General features: G+C 44.2%; 1 protein-coding gene across 2 annotated transcripts in view; it reads right to left on the bottom strand.

Moving 5' to 3' along the window:
• The window catches only part of MDGA1 (MAM domain containing glycosylphosphatidylinositol anchor 1), a 410,329-nt gene that overhangs the window by 204,353 nt on the left and 185,313 nt on the right, over positions 1-20,663 (bottom strand). For both annotated transcript variants that reach the window (XM_042445010.1, XM_042445011.1), the window contains exons 5-7: positions 18,573-18,705; positions 1,160-1,429; positions 134-463 (exon numbers count right to left, since the gene is read on the bottom strand). In XM_042445010.1, the coding sequence (XP_042300944.1) occupies positions 134-463; positions 1,160-1,429; positions 18,573-18,705 (733 nt within the window). The remainder of the gene's footprint in view (positions 1-133; positions 464-1,159; positions 1,430-18,572; positions 18,706-20,663) is intronic.

The raw sequence follows: 20,663 nt of genomic DNA, 5'->3' as shown, positions 1-20,663 counted from the left end.
AGCTTTAGAAATTACCTCCTCCTGGTGGAGTTGGAAACTGCTGGAATTTGTTCATTAATAGGGGAGCATGGCTATCATGATAAGTGTCTGTCTTTCAAAATTTACTACCCCACTGTATATGAGAAAAGCTCACCAGTTTCAGAAGAAATGTTCACTTCAACACTGAGATCAGGAATAGGTGCCCCTTGGAAAGAAGCCACACACAGGTATGTGCCATAGTCAGTGAAGCGGAGGTCAATTATCTCCAGGCTGCTTGTCACTGGTGGAAGTTCTGGATCATTCCTGATGATAACTAGTCGGTCTGATAGCTTGGCCAGCTTCCCATTCTTGTACCAGAAGTAGAAAACCTTCTCTTGTGGGACAGCATCCACATGGCAAGAGAGCTTGAGATCCTGCCCAAGCTGGATGGTTTCACTTTCTTTGATCACATCAGGAGTTATCTGGAATGTAGCATTCCTCATGGCTAGAAGAAACATGGATACTAAGTCAGTGAACAAAAACACTAAAAGCTACAATGTCTTTTAGGCCATGCAAGGCAATATGTGAAATGCATACATGCTTTTAATGTGCTTTCTTTCATGGTGATTTCCCTTCTGGAACCAACAGCAGCTGGTGGCTGGGGGGTGGGGTGCACTTTTCATTGGGGTTACAGTGCAGGAGAAATGGACTGATTACTGTACTGCATATAATGGTCTTGATCCAATAAGGGATAGCTGTTATTTTTAATATTAAAAAAAACATTAAATGCATGCTCACATTTACGATACTGCCTAGTTTGGCCTTTGATAAAATGGAATATGGCAAACTGAGTTGCTAGTTTGAGAGAGATGCAACTGTTTGAAGAGATCAGGGCATGAATAAGGAACAGAGAAGAATACTAGAAGAATGATTTAAAATTAGTCACTGAAGAAACATAAGTAAAGTTATGTGTTAAGTACCTAACCTTAAAAAAATGTGTGTCCTTGACAGAATAGAATACAAACAGTAAAAGGACTTAGAGTCAATTCTGTGGTGAGCTAGTAATCAACCATATATATAAGACAAATTTAGACAATACCTCCAATATCTCAAAATCCCAGTTTTACATGTATTCCAAAACTAAAAACAAGAATGCAGAGCACCCAGACTTATCCCGAACTTAGTCCACAGAATGACGTACATCGCACCAAAAGATTCACCGTCTTCTTGGCTGGATTTCCCACATTGTTGATTGCAGTGCAGTTGTAGTACCCTGAGTCTTCCACACGGATACTCCAGATAGTGAGATTGCCCCCTTGAATCAGACTGTTGCGGGGCATGGGGCTTGGTGAGTGGGACCAGACTACCTGGGGCAAAGGGTCTCCACCAGTTAATGAACACTGTATAGTGATGTTATCTCCTGGGTTCACCACCAAGGTTTCGTTCACAGATAACTTTAAGGAGGGTGGTGCTGGATGAGAAAGTGGGTAGGGGTGGGGAAAAGACATACAAGTTAAATTTCAGAAGGCATGAGTTAACATAGTTAGCGATACATCTTAGGATTGTTACTTTTTTAATATAACTTTCAGAATTCCTTAGCTATCCTAGCCAGTAGCTATATTGCCTGTGGATTCTGAGTACTGCAGTCCAGAACATTTCTCCAATTTCATGTCTGTTATAACAACTTGGCGGGTGTTTTTTTTTTTTTTTTAATTTTTAGGGAAAAGCTAGGCTACTGAAGGAATGAGTTAGACTTGTAGATCTAATGTAGTATTTCTTAACTACATTGCTGCTTCCCAACTCCAGGGGTTTCTAGATCCATTTCAATCTGGTTTCAGACCTGACTATGAACAGAGACAACCTTGGGCACCTTGGTGGATGACTTACCTACGCAGGGAACCAGACGGGAGAGTGTGTCCCTGTTGGTTCTACTGGACCTCTACCAGACCGGCTTTCGGTACCATTGATCATGGTATCCTTCTGGATGGTATCCTCTCTGGGATGAGGCTTGGAGGTATTGTTTTACAATGGCTCTGTTCCTTCCTGGAGGGGCGAACTCAGAAGGTGGTGCTGGGGGACTCCTGCTCGACCTCCTGGCCATTGGACTGTGAGGTCCCTCAGGGTTCTGTGTTGTTCCCTATGCTATTCAACATATATATGAAACTGCTGGGAGAGGTCGTGCAGAGATTTGGGATGTGGTGTCATCAATAAGCCGATGACACTCAATTCTATTACTCCTTTCCACCTCAATCCAAAGAGGCTGTCCTGGTTCTAAACCAGGGTCTGTCATCAGTAATGAACTGGATGACGGCAAACAAGTTGAAATTTAAGAGCTTATTGCATTAACAAATAAGCCATCTTACCTCTTCCAGCTTGAATTCAGGATCCAGGATACCCCCGGATATTATCATACTTAAATCACCACCGATATAGCCAAGATGCCACTGCCCGGATGCATCCCGGGTTGAAGCCTCACTCAGCTGGCCAATTTTTGAAGTTGGAAGCTCCCTGACTTCGAAAGAGTGCTGTCTGAGCAAGGCTTTAATCTGGGATGCCTCCAGGCGGTGACATCATGGCTAAATTGGTGGCGATTTAGATATAATGTCTGGGGGCATCAAGGATCCTGAATTTAAGCTGGAAGAGGTTAAAATTGCTTCTTTGTTAATGCGATAAGCTCCTTAATCCGGACAAGACAGAGGTGCTCCTGGTTAGTTGGAAGGCAGATCAGAGAATAGGGATCCAGCCTGTGTTAGATGGGGTTACACTCCCTCTGAAGACACAGGTTCGCAATTTGGGGGTACTCTTGGACTCAGCTTTGAACCTGGAGGCCCAGGTCTCTGCAGTGACCAGGAGTGCTTTTGCAAATTTAAAGCTTGTGCGCCAGCTGCGCCCATTCCTTGAGATGCTGGCTCTGGGCTCGGTGGTTACATCCCATTTAGACTACTGTAACGGTCTCTACATGGGGCTGCCTTTGAAGAGCATTTGGAAACTTCAGCTGATCCAAAGAGCTGCAGCCAGGTTGTTAACGGGGGAAGTTAACAGCTCCATTGGCTGCCAGTTTGTTTCTATATGGCTCAGGTCTATGATATTTGGCAGACCTTATCACCTGGTATGATCCGGCCCAGGCCCTGAGATCATCTGAAGAGGCCCTTCTTCTGTCCCACCACCATCACAAGCACAGATGGTGGGGACGCGAGAGATGGCCTTCTCAGTGGCTGCCCCTTGACTCTGGAACCCCCTGCCCAGGGAGATCAGAATGGCTCCCTCCTTCTGCCAGCAGGTTAAAACCTTCTCAGGCAGGCAGTCTTTTTAAAACAATGTTCTTAAAGGACTAGGGTTGTATCATTTTAAGTGTTTTAAAATGTTATCCTTTTAACTGTACATTTATTCTTTTAATAAGTAATCTATTTTAGCATTCTAACAATTTAATTCTGTTTTAATGTATCACTTTTCTATGTTTTTAATTGTATTGTTTTTTAAAGAGTGGCATATAAATAAATAAATAAATGATAGCAACACTTTATTTATTTATTGCATTTATGTAACACATCTTAGCCTGCCCGAGGGAGCACACAATGGATAAAAACATTTAAAACAAGAGACAGCTAATTTAAAAAGACAAACCAAACCAAAATACTCTAAAAATATTTTGAAACCAGTAAAAACAACCAGCACAGTATCATCATTTCTGGGTTAGAAAATGGAAACATTCTTTACTGTAATCCGTCAAAAGATTTCCTTGATCAGTTTGCAGAGCAAAAGGCTGCCATCACCCTTGCAACTGTAGGATTCCAGGCTAATAATGCCTCCTAGAATCCCTTTAGCTTCATTGCTCAAGGATGGGACTATACTTTCTGGGAAACAGTACCTCTAGGTTTAGCTGAGTAGGGATGTACCCAATAGCAAAATTCACCCAAGCTAGGCAGGGAAATGAATGTCAGTCACACTAGATGAGAGGGAAGCATTTAAGCTCCTAAACATTTTTCCAATTCAAATCAAAATCTGAACCAGAGAAGAATTTCCTCTCCCATTCCTATCTCCAGAAGCACTTCTCAACAGCACCTCTCCTAGCTACACTTTCCTGACTTCCCTTCACTTTTAACAGGTATGCCAAAGTAAAGTCGAAGGCTTTCATGGCCGGCATCCATGGTTTTTTGTGGGTTTTTCAGGCTATGTGGCCATGTTCTATAATATTTTCTTCCTGACGTTTCACCAGCATCTGTGGCTGGCAAAAATATTATAGAACATGGCCATATAGCCCAAAAAACCCACAAAAACCCAGGTATGCCAAAACTTGCCACATAGGCACAGCCCTCTCTTCCATGATATTCCAGCATACTGATTAGCAGTGTACTTAAGGAGACTGGAGCCACCATGGAGTAGTAGTTTGAGGGTTGGACTACAATTTTGGAGACCAAGATTCAATTTCCAGCTCAGCCATAAAACCCACTGGGTGACCTTGGGACACATGCTCTCAACCTCAGGGGAAGGCAATGGCAATCCTCCTCTGACTAATCTTGCCAAGAAAACCCCATGCATGGTAAATTCATTTTAGGGTCACCATATGTTGGAAATGATTTGAAGGCACAGAACAACAAAAGGAGGTGGGTGGACAATAGAGTCACAGAAACATAGTATTGGAAGACATCACAAAGGCCATCCAGCCCAACATCATTCTGCCATGCAGGAATACACAATCAAAGCACTCCCAACACATGGCCATTCAGCCTCTGTTTAAAAACCTCTGAAGAAGATCCCACCATCCTCCAAGGTAGTGTGTTCCATGGAGATGTAATTCTCATGTGTAGTACTGCAACTACATCAGCCCCTGGGAGAATTGTTCAGCATTTCAGAGAGATGGAGAGTGAGGTGGGGGGACACATTAGTTTCTTGGTAGCATGCATCTGCTATTGGCCCGTTCTACATGGGCCTTTGCCACGCCACCAGTACGTCCTAGGGGTTGGCTGAGGCGCCTTGCGGTGTCATAACCGAGTTGCAAAAAGAACCTGCATTTTGCGGGTTCTTTTTGCTGCACCAGGGAATTGCGTTGTTTGTCTGCTGCGGTTCCCTGGCACAGCAAACACAGGCGCCAGCAGAGCACCCTTTTTGGGTGCTCTATAAAGCGCCATTGGTTCTCTAATTATGCCTATTAAAAAGATAAATGAGAACAGATTTCAAGGCGATGGGGCTGGACAGGAGCACATCTGTAGATACCAAAAAGCAATTTTGACCCCTTTTGAACCACACAGTTATAGAACTATGATTCCACTTTAATATCCATGGTTCTATCATATGGAATTTAGGGAGATTTAGAGTTTAGGGAGGAGTATTTAGCCCAGGGAGAGCCAGTGTGGCATAGTGATTTGAGTGCTGGACTACAACCCTGGAGACCAGGGTTCAATTTCCAGCTTGGCCATGAATCCCACTGGGTGACCTTGGGCAAGGTCACACTCTCTCAGCCTCAGGGAATGGCAATAACAAACCTCCACTGAACAAATCTTTCCAAGAAAACCCCATGATAGGTTCGCCTTAGAGTCACCATAAGTCAGACATGATTTGAAAACACATAAAAACATATTTAGCCTGGCAACTCCTCAAACTAAAAATTCCAGGATTCAGTGGGAGACAGCTATACTAGTTAATATGGCATCAAACTGCTTTAATTGTGTGGGGTAGAAGGGGCTTTTGTTAACTCCTATGAAGACTTGGGAAAATGATCTGAATTCTCCTATTTGTGATTTGGGTGGTGGTGAGAAGATTGGATGGTTAACAGGGCAATCTGAAACATGCCTCAGCGAACTCACTCATACCTGCCATTTAGTAGAGTCTCATTATAGCATGCACGTAACCCAACAGAAGAACAGTTTTTACATTAGTGCTTGAATATGAAGCAAGAATAGGTCACTGTCATTTTTCCAGGATGTTGCCTCTGTCAAATAAAGCAGGGCTGAGAGAATCTTGTAGATTGCAACTCACAGCAACTCTCAGACAGTGGTAGATTGCAAGTCTGAGCAGCCCTCACCAGGATAGCCCATGATGAAGGATGCTGAGAGCTGAAGTGCAATGCCATCTGGTCAGATCCTATAGACCTTCATAAAGCTACTTTTTGAACCACAATTTCCAGTGGCCAGGAGTTGTTATAAAAAAGGTGTTCTTCAAAATTCTAAGCATTGTGCCTTCCCCAAGTGGGCACTATTCAAAAGTTAAAATACAGCTCCCATCACACCTAGCCAGCAGTGCCCATGCTGGTTGCAAATGATGAGAAATACAATCAAAAAAGAAAAGAAGGTTAAGAGGTGATATGATAGCCCTGTTTAAATATTTGAAAGGATGTCATATTGAGGAGGGAGCAAGCTTGTTTTCTGCTGCTCCAGAGAACAGGACCCGGAACAATGGCCCTTATCAGATGAGTCTGGAACTGGGGGTCTTCAGCACTGGGCGGTTCGAATTCACGTTATTTCGCACAATACCATCATACCTGGGAGCCCCTCCGAATTGGCAGGATTCAAATTGGCCAATACGCATTCGCGCGAAGTGCATTCAGTGCAGAATGTTTAGCCACATGAGGATTGGCCGATTCGTATCGGCCGCCTCGCACATGCTCAGTGGTGCCCTGCATGGGTTGCGACCTTAAACGTTTCCGGGGTGAAAGGGGAGGTCACGTCATGACAGCCCGGTAAACAGCTGGAGAGCCAGCTCATGCACATTAACAATCGCGATACAACGTGCCCTCTCTACATTCCTCTCTGTTTCCTCTCTACATTCCTGCTTGGTTTTAACGTTACCATGACCTTCCCTTGCAACAAATTAGCAATGCCCGGTTCTACGTGTGTGTGTGTGTGAGTGTGTGAATATGTATTCTGGGGGGGGGGGGGGGGAGGCGCAGTTCCAGCGGGCTGTCAAAGGGGTGGATGGCCATCTAAGTAAATGGGGATGCTTTTTTCCTCCTCCTCCTCCCGGCTTGGGAGCCAGCATAGGCTGCATCCCAGCAGGGAACAGGCGCGGGGCCGCTAGAATCGCGGCGATCGCCGCCGTTCCAACGGCCTCCTCCTCCTCCTCCCGGCTTGAGAGGTAGCCTATGCTGGCTCCCAAGCCGGGAGGAGGAGGAGGAGGCTGCTGGAACCACGATTCCAGCGGCCCCTGCGCCTCTTCCCTGCTGGGATGCAGCTTATGCTGGCTCCCAAGCCGGGAGGAGGAGGAGGAGGCCGCTGGAACCGCCCCCCCCCCCCCCCCCCTCTTCCCTGGAACCGGCAAGAGGAAAGACCCACTGGAAGTTAAAATTGGAATTTGGGGGTCTTGCGATGGAATTCAGGACTGGGTAGTCACACCAGACCCATTCGCACTGAGATCGAACAGAGCCCCAATCCAGGATATTGCCAATCCCCTTATCAGCGCACTGGCCAACACGCTCCAAAAAGAGGACCCAGTACGCATTCAGTTCGGCAGCTCGCGCATTCACGTAAGTTCGGATTGGGCCATTCGAATGCTGGTATGATGGTATTGTGCGAAATAACGTGAATTCGAACCGCCCAGTGCAGAAGAGCCCCAGTTCCAGACTCATCTGATAATGGCCAATGGATGCAAGCTACAGGAAAAGAGATTCCACCTGAACATTAGGAGGAACTTCCTGACACTAAGGGCTGTTCGACAGTGGAATGCACTCCCTCGGAGGGTGATAGAGTCTCCTTCCTTGGAGGTCTTTAAACAGAGGCTGGATGGCCATCTGTTAGGGATGCTTTGATTTGGATTTCCTGCATGGCAGGGGGTTGGACTGGATGGCCCTAGTGGTCTCTTCCAACTCTACGATTCTATGATTCTATGAAACGCATCTAGAAAAAGTCCAAGTGGGAAAAGGTGGCACAGTTGGGCCACTGTATTGGTGGACTAGCTATCCACAGATTAGAACAACCATGGCTCATCATGCACCATATAATTAAATGGTGGTGCATGTTTGGTTCAATTCTGAACAGACATAGGCTGCATTCAAACATGATGCCAATCTAAATTCACCTTAATAAATTGAAAAGAAATCATTTTTCTTCTTACAAGAAAAGAGATTCCACCTAACCATTAGGAAGAACTTGATCATAAAGGCTGTCTGACAGAGGAACAGATTGCCTTATAGGGTGGTGGAATAGCTTTCTTTTGGAGATCTTTGAACAGAGGTTGGATGACTATCTTTTGGGATTGTTTTAGCTGTGTATTCCTGCATGGCAAAGGTTTGGAATAGATAGCTCTTGTGATTCCTTCCAACTTAAGATTCTAAGCATGAGCAACCTTAAGCTTTCAGGCTTCATGCTGCTGCCACCCCTTTGTTATTTTTCATTGTAAGGGCAGAGGGAATCAGATGTTTCCAGCCACATTTTGTGGCAAAATGGCCCTTTTTAAATCCATATATTTCATTTGGCTTCTCAAAGCAGACGTGTAGTATCAAAAGCTCTCTCCTTGTGGACTTGGCTGTCTTGCTAGCTCAGATCCTAGCAATGAAAGAGCAGGCTTCTTTTCAGCTTGTCTATATCCTCCTTTTCCACTGCTTCCCAGCAACTGGTGTTAACCTCTCAGGACCATCTATTTGCCCTGTGTACATACCAAATACTCATCTCTAACCTCATTCATAAATCCCGGAGCCTTCCTTTTTATGTAAGGAGTCATAGTATGAATGGGCAGCTCCTCTGCTTTAGAATGCTTAATCTTGACCCTTCTGATTAATTGCTTTTCTTTCCCACATCCCTAGACACAAATCCAAAAGACTTTTCTCTGTGTTTTTTGTCTAATCTCTCAAAGGCCCTTTAAGACTTCTTGCAAGGCCATCATAGATGCCAAACAGAGCTCAGAAAAGCAATAGTCATTGGTACAAAAACTGAGAGCATGTTTTAAGTAACAGCCCGTAATAATGCAAAATAAGATGCTGTTACATATTCATAAAGCTTGATTTAATGACATCATTATTTCTGCCATCTCCTCTCCTTGGACCCTGTGTTAATGAGCTGCTCTGGGTTTGCCTTGAATGTCTGAGTTACAGCTTCTGCAAATAAAAAGTGGGAGGGTGTTCTCTCCTTTCCATAAAGGGGCACCAATGTACATATTTTACAGCCACCGTTGTTTTAACACATCCAAAGTGACTGTCCTACTTGGATGCTTCACAGAGCAGTGCTCCCCGTTTGCTGGTCAATTTTGCAGGCAACTGCAAGTGAACCACTTCTCTCAATTTCTTTTCAGCCACAAATCTACTTAGTAAATTTCTGAATGTAATTATTTTTCATTTACTAGAAGCCACTCAGGCAACATTTTGTTATTATTAGCACAGAGTTTGGACTACAACTCCTGGGCTAGTGACAGGGGATTCTGGGAACTACAGTTGAAACAAACAACTTTTCTGAGCTCTGGGACTGCACACAAATCAAACAAATTGAACAGCTTTCTGAAAGTATGGGGAGGCCACTTGCTCACACTGTCTATTAAGAACATACTCTACGATGACTGGAACATTATTTGGCTGTTGAAATGAATGTTCCTCTTCAGATATAACAAGGTATGGCATTCTAAACTGGACACTCCCTTTTTTCATTGTGAATCATGAATATTCATAAGTGTTATATCGGGAGCTGTCTTGAGTCCCATAAATAAGTACAGATCTCTCCTGCTTTCTATTGAACCTTTTGCTCTCTGTTTTCTCAGGTTCAATAAAGAAATGCCTTTCCACCTTTGGAATGTACAGATATGTGAAGTCTGTCTCTGTGGACTTTTCCTGTCCCACATCCGTATCTGGAACATGCCTGGTTCCATCCACTGACCCAGCCTCCATTTAGAGGGCAAACTCTGTCCCTCTTTTTGTCTATTTTCTCCCCCAATATGTATACTTGGATTTATCTTTAAAACTGTATGTACTGCTTGAATGCATTCCTATCACCACCATGACTGATTAAAATCTACTTTAAAAGCCACTTTAGAGCCCATTTGGAATGATATGAATCGAATAAATAATTTACAGTTTTGCACACAGTGGAAATGTGCAGTTTTTGTGCATGCTTTTCAAACATACTTTTGTTTGGATGTGCCTGGAGCCACCTGTCAAGGTGAGGACTAAGGTGAGGCATCAACTGTATCTGTCCTCTGGACAGACCAGGAAGCATGGACCAAAATTTGTTTGTCAGACCTTAGTCTGAAATCAGATTCCTCACACATCATTAGCTACAGGTGACCTCCATTTCTGAAGACCAGCATGGAAGAGGATACAGTTTATTGCTGCAATGTGAAGCCGTCATCTTTTGCCCTTGAGCAGGCTCAAAAGTACTATTTTTCTTGACATAATGGGCCTCGCTATGAAAAGGGGAAAAGTCTCTGAAGCTCTGTACAAAAAGTACAATTCAGAATTATGCTTTTTTATTTTATGTCAGCTTTGCAGCCTTAATAGCTAAAATCCTGCTGAGCAACAACATTTTATTTTATTTTTCTCGGTAATGTTGGAAAATGTGACCTGATGGGACTGGCGCTGCCTTGGGGCAGCTTGTTTATATGTATGACTGGAAGGAAAGGAACCTGTAAAACTGCCACCTGCTCCTTGTAAAAGTGCCAGCAGCACCTCTCCAGGCAACTGAGCACTGGCTAGATGGCACAACATCCAGGCTGAGCTTGGGTGCCCACCTATAGTCACATCCTTCCCCTCCCCACCCCACAGCTAGTGGATGGAGGCTAACAATATGCAGGCATTGTTATGCAGGAGATGAATCTCATTTATTTGTAACCTGTGGCGATTCCTTTTGTTCTCAGCTCAGAAAACTTGCTGGCAAAGTCAGCTATGGAAAGGGGGAGACCAATAAAAACAAAGAGTCGCTTTCAATTCCCTTTGAAGTCCAATTTGCTGCAGTACAACTGCAGGAGAAATCTCTGCCTATGATGCTTAACTTCTCTGAAATCATGAGCCAGGGAGGGAGGGAAGCAACATCTCCTGCTGTCCTTTGAGGCTGTAGCAATGCCCTGGACAGTAGCTGACTGCATTAGTGGCTAACTCTGTGTGTGTTTGTGTGTGTGGTGTGTGTGTATGACTTCAAGTTGCCTGTTGACCTATTGCAACCCCATTAATTTAATTGAGTTTTCTTGGCCAAGGAATATTCAGAGGTGGTTTTGCCAGTGTCTTCCTCTGAAAAATAGCCTAAAGCACCTGGTATTTGTTGGTGGTTTCCCATCTAAGTACTAACCAGGGCTGACCTTGCTTGGCTTCCAGGATATGACAGTACCTGGAATAACAGAAGACTGAGGAAGGACTAAGTGTCTTAAGGAGTCTGACACATTCCTGAACAGACACTCTTATTTGGTTTTACAGGCAGGAGATTTTAAAGGTGCCAAAAGTGAGTCACCTCACCATTCAATGTTAATAGATGAGATTGTGATTCTAATGGTTTAATCTCTGGTAGTTCTTGGACTGATCATCCAGAAGAAATTGTAGAGGAGGCTTCTCCCTGGTCATGGCTTTAGTGAAGGCAGGGGGGATGTGTGGTCATCCAGAGTGTGTTGGGTGATCAACATCCCTCAGACCAACATATGGAAGGCTGCACATTCCTCACCTCTTCTTTGGTGCTTATAAGTACAGAACAGATGTTGATAGATATTTCTGACATAGTTAACTGGTATGAATAAGAGGCTTTACTTTACTTTAGAGCAAGATATTCTATATTGCAATGTCTATCCAAGCATAGTTTTATAACTTCTTAGTTATGAACTGTTCTTAGAGTCAGGAAAATTCTTCTAATGCTCCATGTCTAGATTTGCCAAGAAGCTGCTAGTTCACAGTTCAGTCTCTCAGCCATTACAAGGAACAGCCCCAGACACTGGCAAGTAAAGAGAGACATGCAGAGGTGCACTGCAGAAATAATCCAGGTTGACACTTTAACTATCATGGCTGAGTACTATGGAATTCTGGGAATTGTAGTTTGTTGTGGCACCAGAGTTCTCTGACAGAGAAGGCTAAATGTCACACAAAATTACAATTTCCAGAATTCCATAGCACTGAGCCATGGCAGTTAAAGTGGTATCAACATGGATTATTTCTGCAGTGCAGATGCATCTTGTGGGAACGGAATACTGGACTAGAAAAGTGTTTGGTCTAATCTGTCATGTTTATTCCTAACAATAATAATGCAGATGCCTAAGGCAAAGCAGCAAATAGCATCCCACACCAAAACAGCATCCAAAACAGATTATTTTGGCACATATGGGGGGGGGGGATCCTTCAAGTGTCTCTCTCCATCTCCAGAAGTTTTTTTTTAAAAGTAAATAACAAATTAATTGACAATTTTCTGCCATTTCATGACATCTAAAATCTGCTGCCAAGGCAGCCATCTCATTCTACCTTAACAGTAGAACTGGCCCTGGCTACATTTTTTTTTTTTTTGCTGTTTTTAATGCTTATTTTAAAAATCTTTTTCTACACCAACATATCCTCCCCCATCTTTGTAGTTTCCCTCTTATGAATCCTTATCAAATTTTGTTATTGTTGTTTTGCAAGAAAGATCAAAACTAAACATGGCACCTAAGTTCCAACTACTGCTTTGCCCAGAAGTACTTCTTCTGTCTTGGGTAGGATGTTTTTTAAATACACTGGCATTGGCCTTTTTATACCTACAAATACAACACTGTCTTGTTAACATGTTCAGTTTGTTATCCTGCATTGCTCCTAAAGCCTTCTGCCATTTATCCTAAAGCCTCACACCAGCCATTTATTCCCCAAGGGCTACAGTTCACTGCTGAAGCACATGTGCTGCATGTACAAGGCTCTCAATTCCAGCCTACTCATCATGACAACATTTCAGAATTCATGGGAGAGGGGAATGATTCCCTATGGTTCATAGGCCAAGTCTTCATTCTGCATTAAAACTGAGAAGAAGAAAAATACCACCAGTGTGTTTTAAGAGAATCCATGATTAATATTTTTTAATACAGAAAAATTATATAATGTTTAAAATGAACTGAAATTCTTTTCTTGCTTTGTTTCTTCCAAAGCAAAGGAATTTGCATCTTTGGGATACCAATCTCTCCACCCATCCATCTGTCAGACACCCCTTCTTAAAGATGTCAAAACTTGCATATGAGTGTCTGCAGAATTCAAGCAGTTTAATACCACTTTAACTGCCATGACTCTATCCTCCAGAATCTCAAGGTTTGTAGTTTGGTGAGGCACCAGAGCTCTCCGACAGACCAAGTTGAATACCTCACGAAACTACAAATCCCAGGATTCTGTAAAACACAGTCATGGCAGTTAAAGTGATGTCACACTGCTTTAATTCTGCTGTATGCAACTCCTAAGATCACGGCTGAAACATTTGTTGAAATCTTCTCTATCTCCAACACATGCATAATAACAGAAGAAACTTTAGGTTTTAAGAGTAAAAAGAGCAGATATGTGGGAATGTTAAATTTCACACAGTGTATCTCCCTGTAGCCTTCCACCCCGATCTGACACCTTCTTTCAGATGATCTCACTTCTGGTATTGGCGAGGAAAATGACATCTTGGGATAAACTGCTGGATAGTGAGCTGGAAGCTAGGAAATGATTTAGGGTACACATGCTAAATTGTACAAGATTCAAGATTTGTCTCTTAAAAAGAGACAAAACACCCTCCTTTACAGAACAGAGTAATGCATTTAGCCACCCAGAACAGTCAGCAATGGGGTAGGTATTCCATTGGAAAATATGATTTCTTATTGTGGATAGGGATTAAAACTTGTGGATGGTGGATTAAAACATAAAAAAGAGATTTTCTTTTCAGATGGGAGTCTTATTTTCAAGTAATTTGTCTTTGGGGACGATTCCTGAAATGCTATTTAGCTTAAGAACAAGGAACACACTCCCCACATAGCTTATTTTAAAGGTCATTGTTACTATTTGCTGCTGTGCCAAATTCACTGGCAGAGGCCTTGTTCAGGCTTCCAGAACAGACAGTGGCACATGTGTATCCTGTCAGCTACATTTGGTCCACAGGTGTTTTAAATGAAAACATAGCTGATTTGGCCCTGTTGAGGCTGCCAGAACAGACAGTGACATATGTGTATCCTGTGGGCTATGTTCTGTCCATCAGTGTTTTATATGAAAACACAGCTGATTTTGAGGAAGCATCTGCCCTATACAGATACTGTATACTGTATTCAATTTTGATTTAAGATACATATGTCCCCATATGGAGAACCAGGTTAACAATACCTAAGGATACAGATGTTTAGGAATTCTGATATGAATTGATATGATAAGCACTTCCTGGCTTCACAAATGAATTGAAATTTAGCCATTTGCAGGATTTCTGGTTCAAAAAGTTATTAAAGTTATCAGAATGTTTTTTAAAAAGTATTTTTAGATTAAATGTGTTCAGAGATTAGTATTTTGATAGAAAATACTTTTCAACATGCCCTCTTTAACTCTCCACCCAGATCAACAGGTACCAGTTGATTTACCTGGCAATAATTCTGAATTACAACTTTGGCTCAAAATTCACTTTCTGAAGTGATCCTGTGCATACAAACATGTGGAAGTTTTAACTGTAATCAGTTTTTCATATAACATTTTCATAGACTGGGTTCACCTAGATATCTGAAATCCTTCTCATTAATGTGTCATTTCCCTGCTATAGCTTTATTTCATGGGGTCAAAACTTTGATGAATGGGATTCATATCCTGTGAGTAGACTACAAGTTGAACATGAGTGAACAGTGTGATGCGGCAGCTAAAAAGGCCAATGCTATTTTAGGCTGCATCAATAGAAGTATAGTGTCTAGATCAAGAGAAGTAATAGTGCCACTGTATTCTGCTCTGGTCAGGCCCCACCTAGAATATTGTGTCCAGTTCTGGGCACCACAATTCAGAAAGGACATTGAGAAACTGGAGCGTGTCCAAAGGAGGGCGACAAAAATGGTGAAGGGTCTGGAAACCATGCCCTATGAGGAACGACTTAGGGAGCTGGGGATGTTTAGCCTGGAGAAAAGAAGGTTAAGAGGCGATATGATAGCCCTGTTTAAATATTTGAAAGGATGTCATGTTGAAGAGGGAGCAAGCTTGTTTTCTACTGCTCCAGAAAACAGGACCCGGAGCAATGGATGCAAGCTACAGGAAAAGAGATTCCATCTGAACATTAGGAGGAACTTCCTGACAGTAAGGGCTGTTCGACAGTGGAATGCACTTCCTCGGAAGGTGATAGAGTCTCCTTCCTTGGAGGTCTTTAAACAGAGGCTGGATGGCCATCTGTCAGGGATGCTTTGATTTGGATTTCCTGCATGGCAGGGGGTTGGACTGGATGGCCCTAATGGTCTCTTCCAACTCTACGATTCTATGATTCTATGAGTAAACTGGATGAGACTTTAATTTCAATCTGTTTCTGAGAATAATTAACCTCAACTCACAAATATCTTGATTTTCAAGATGAAAGAAACTGATATATTTTCTAGGGGGTCATTCCCACTTGTAGTTTGAAGCCAATCCTGATTCGCTCTCACTGCCTTTTGGAATTGGATTCCAAAAGGACCCTCATTCATACTATGAAGTGGTTTCTTTCTTACCCCTATTAAATTGCTTTATTTTGTGACTCGGTTGTAGTTTCCACTAGCTGTCCCATTTCAGAAGACATGTCAATCATTATGATGTAAGCAGCCTGGACCTACAAGCCTGGGGGGCGGGGGCGAAATGGAGGGCTTGTCCTGGAGAAGGAGGACCTAGGTCTGGAGGTGGGTTTCCCTTGACATCCCTGCCTCCCTTCCTCTGTGGTTTACCAGTGGGTTTCCTCCCTGCATTTCCAGGGCATTTCTCTAGTTTCTAATGTGTGTGTGTATGTGTGTGTAAAAGGCAGTATTTACTATCTGAAGCAGACACAGAGTAGGCAGGTCCGAGGAGGGTGCCATGCTTGTGGTGGGGAAGAAGGAGAAGGAGGAGGTGGAGAGTGAAGGAGGCTCCCCTGAAGGAGGGATGCTTTGGCAGGAAGGCAGTGGCAGAGAAGAGCTACTGGAGGATCCCAGGGGCCGAGAGTCCCTCCCTCTCTTCCGCTGAACCTGGCTAAGAGACAGAGGGTGGCCATGGACCCCTTGTCTCCCTCCCTGCTCCGGTGTTGGGGAGCCCCCTTCTGGGCCCAGCCCTGGGGGCGCTGTCAGGGCTGGGGCATTCTTCCCTTCCTCTCCCACTCCCCCTCCAGTTAGGGAGCACAGCCTCCGCCAAGCCCAACAAACCCATCTCCCGCAGCCTCGGTGCTGGCTTGGATGGCAAAGCAAGGAAGGAGAGCCCCTTGGAAGGAGGAGGGGGACTGAAGAGGCACAAGGGCAGCACGGCCATGAAGGCGGCTGGGGAACAGTGAGGAGGGCACCCTCAGGATTGGACAATCTCTCAACACCTGCCGGACAGGCTCCTCCATGCCTCTCCCTCCTCCTTTTCGAGGGTGCCTGTCATGCCCAGCCTGGAGGACGACTTGAAGGACTCAGAGGATGAGCCAGAGCCCCTGGGACGTAATTGATGATCCTGAGGCTGGCCCTAGCTCTGCTGGAGCAGAATCTGTGGCCCCTCCAGAGGTTCAGCAGTCAAGTCTACCTGGGGTCGAAGCTGTGGACATAGAGGAGGATCTGGGAAGTGTGCCTACCTTCAGGGAGCATCGAGCCAATAGAGGGCCTTTGAAGATCACAGAGGCTTTATCAGAAGCACATTTGTGACCAGACACACCTGAAGGCCTGCTGTTTGCCTATTTAGGCAGCTGGAGCATGCCTTTGCCAGTGGTTATTTGCCTTTTCCATAGGAAAGACTTTGTCTCTGGCTCCTTGGAACAAATCTTTGTTTCCTAGACTGCTGACTATCTTGATTGTCCGGAAATCTTGACCTTGAACTGCCTTATCGACCTGCCTATCTGATACCTTAAATCTCAGACCATCTGACAACTCTTTTGGTAATCCTTCTACTGATACTGCTTTGAATCTCCAAGACTGTGTTGCTTGCACTGACTCTGCTATCTGGGGGTTTGTTTGTTTAAGAACTAGCTGGCTTATCAGCCATTTGGCTGCTTTCCTGGACAGTGCCGATCAGCTGACTGGCTGAAGCACCATGTTTGGGTCCAGCAGCCATGGCAGCAGAGCTCCCCCACATGCAGCCACTTGGCCAGGCATGATTTTGGGCTGCTGCTGTGCCCCTTGCCCAGGACACTTGTCCATGGAGGCGCCGGGGAACCAGGAAGAGAGGAAGGCAAGGGACGGGGGGGGGGGGGGGGGGGGGAGGAAAAAGAGGGGGGGGGGAGAGGGGGGGGGGGGGGGGGGGGACCCCCTGCCCAGGACACTTGTCCAGGGAGGGGCCGGGGAACCAGGAAGAGAGGGAGGGGGGGGGGGGGGGGGGGGGCAGTGAGGAAGAACAAGAGGAGGAGGAGAAGAGGGAGACAAGTAAGGGTGAAGGTCCTGGGGAAAAGGAAGAGGAGGAGGAGGAGAGGAAGGCAAGGCAAGGCAAAATGGTGTGCCTTTTGGGTTTTTTTAAAAAAAATAAATTGGTCGCAACTTTGATAGACTGATTTGGCAATTACTTGTCTTTGCAAGTAATTGCCAAATCAAACGATCAATTTATCGATTAACTTTTTTAAAAAAATCAAAAAGGCAGCACAGGTGTGTGTGACATCTTTCACCCCTTCTGCCATTCATCCTTCCCACTCCAGAAAGAATCAATTCCGATCTATAGTTCCCACTTGCTGAATACTCTTTGGAATCGATTCTTCACAAAAGAAGCACTTTGAAAGTAATGTCAGGAAAGATCGAGAGGTGTTTTTTTGCATTTGCTGTGCTTTATCACCACTGAAATCGATCAAATAAGGGTTGGGATCAATTTCAAATGGGAACTAGGGTCATATAGCTCGAATACTGATTTGGTCAAAATTGCAGTGGGAATGACCCCTAGGCCAAGTGTTTTGAATACAGAGGCCCGGGACAGATGAGCCAAAAGTGGCATGTCGCCACTGATACTAGGGTTCTGGAGCACCAGCATCCACACGTTCTGGAACCCTAGCACATAACGGTGGAGGCATCATGGCGGCCTCCCATCCATATAGGGGCTGCCATGATGTCGCCACCGTACAGTAACCAGATGTCGCTGGCAGGAGGTGGCATCATGGCAACGCCCCTTCCTGCTTCTGGTGTTGCAAAAAAAGAAGCTGCTCTAGGCGGGTTTTTTTTACAGCGTGTCTGTGCTGCAGCATAGGGATGCTGCAGCACAGACTCGGGGCTTACAGGGGTGGCACGGAGCCTCCTGTCTGTACTGCCCCTAAATCTGTGTTTAAATCCTACATGTTTGTGTTAAATTCTGAATTATAGTTGTTCATCTTTTTTCCCAACAGACCTCCCATTTTTCATACACATATGGTACATAGGTATAACATGTTCCTCATTATGATGGGAAGAGCTATACCTACTGAATTTGAGTGGCAACTTTGTTTTTGCTCATTTCTGAAGAATTTGTCAAAATTCTCAGACTATATATTTTTGAGAAAGAACCTAAAGTTCAAACCTTCCCTCCAACAAAACACCAAATGTGGGAGTAAGCAAAGCTAACTTATATTCACTCTCCTTAGTGACATATATTTCTTAATGATATTATCTGCTAAAATTGCTTGACATACCTGTTGTGTTGGTAAGCTCAAAGGTGATGGATTTATCAGGAATGCCACACACATTTCTAACAGACACCTGACATGTGTAACTGGCATAGTCTTGGGGTCGCAGATTTTTCAACTTGAGGACTTTGGTTTCTCCCTGGATTATTTGAAAAGAAACAGACAAAAGTGGTAGTGGCTACAAGTCATTAAAATGACCTCAACATTTTTTTTATTCAAAGCCTTTTACTACCAGCTAGCATATCCTGCAGCACTGGTCAATTTCATCCTTGCAGTCACAGTAATTTGTATGCCTCAGGTTGCTACAAGACATTCTGCTGGACGAGGCAAAGGATAAAACATCACACACACACACACACACACAGATTCATTCCAAATGCTGCCAATGGGACAGTGTCCATCATCACACTGAAAGTCAGAAACCCAGGTTAGAGTATATGGGACAGACCCTGCACCCCAGTATCTGCTAACTGAGACAGCTGTTTCACTCTGCCTGCTAGTGCAACCAGCCTAAGATTAGATAGGAATGTATTGTATGAATCACAGTAGAGTACATATCCATGGATTTCTTGTCCATATATTGAAAATATTTTTTTAAAAATATATAAATTCTAAAAAGCTAACTTTTATTTTGACATTTTATATAAGGGGTACCATTTTACTACACCATTGCATTTAATGGGACTTAAGGATCCATGAATTTTGGTGTCCACAGGTGGTGGGGGCACTCCTGGAAGCAAACTTCAGTGAGTATCAAGGGCCCACTGTATATCCGAAATACAGAACTATAGCAGTTCTTGCAAAAACTAAGAATCCAAAAGAATGGTCTCCAATCTTGGGAATTATTACAATCCTGTATTCTGGTTTGTGCATGTAGTTTTCAGCTCCCATGGCATTTTCCCATGTTACCATGAACCTAAAATAGCTGCATAAAACAAGTCTAACTGCAAAAGGAAAAAGCTATCAAAGGAACACAGAAAGTTTCTAGCCAGCCAGCTTCTTAAATGTTTTTTGCTTATAACTGCTGTCAAGAAATTACGGTGTGTGTTTTTTTACTCAAAGTAGAAAGTTGTGCTATGCTGAGGATGCATGTAGCCTAGCAAGTAATTAGGGAGGAAATGAAGTGACACTTAGTTATCTGCAATATTAATGGCAGGAGCTTGGTGTCATCAAGGACATGAAAACTTGTTACCAAGCCTATGTTAATTCATAAAAATATATAAAAGAAACCTGTAGCACCTTTGAGACTGAGAGAAGGAATTTTCTAGCATAAACTTTCATGGACTCCAGTCCATCAGATACATCAAGCCTCCCAGCTTCAGGATGAAACTGATTATCTAGATCCTTTTCAATCTGGCTTCAGACCTGGCTATGGGATGGAGACAGTTTTGACCGCCTTGATGGATGACCTATGCAGGGAATTGGACACGGGTAGTATCTCTCAGTGGCTTTCAATACCATTGATCATAATATCCTTCTCTGTCGCCTCTCTGGGACGGGACTTGGGGGCACTGTTATCTAGTAGTTCCAGTCTTTCTTGGAGGGGCAATCTGTCCAGGAAAGCAGCCAAAGGGCTGATAAGGCAGCTAGTTCTCAAACAAACAACCCCCTCCCAGCACAGCAAAGTCAGTGTAAGCTACACAGTCCTAGAGAGTTGCAGTAGCTTTACCAAAAGGGATTACCAAAAGAATTGTCAGACAGTCCGAGGTTCAGGGTAACAGATAGGCAGATCGATGAAGCAGTCCAAGGTCAAGGTTTCCGGGTAGTCAAGACAAGAAGCCAAGGAGCCAGAGACAGAGTCTTTCCCCTAAAAGAGTCAGATATCCACTGGCAAAGAACCACACATGCTCCAGGTGCTTAAGAAGGCAAGGAGCTGGCCTTCAGCTGTGCCTGATTACGAAGACGCTTCTGAAAAAGCCTCCGAGATCTTCGAAGGCCCTCTCTTTCTGCTCGACGCTCATTGAAGGTAGGCACACTGCCCAGATCCTCCTCCATGTCCACAGCCTCGGCACCAGGCAAACTTGACTGCTGAACCTCTGGAGGGGCCATAGACTCTGCTCCAGCAGAACTAGGGCCAGCCTCTGGCTCCTCCATTAC

Source organism: Sceloporus undulatus, chromosome 1 (assembly GCF_019175285.1).
Source record: "Sceloporus undulatus isolate JIND9_A2432 ecotype Alabama chromosome 1, SceUnd_v1.1, whole genome shotgun sequence".
NCBI classification, from domain to species: domain Eukaryota; kingdom Metazoa; phylum Chordata; class Lepidosauria; order Squamata; family Phrynosomatidae; genus Sceloporus; species Sceloporus undulatus.
The sequence above is the reverse complement of the archived record's forward strand: the minus strand, read 5'-3'. Positions and strand labels throughout refer to the sequence as shown.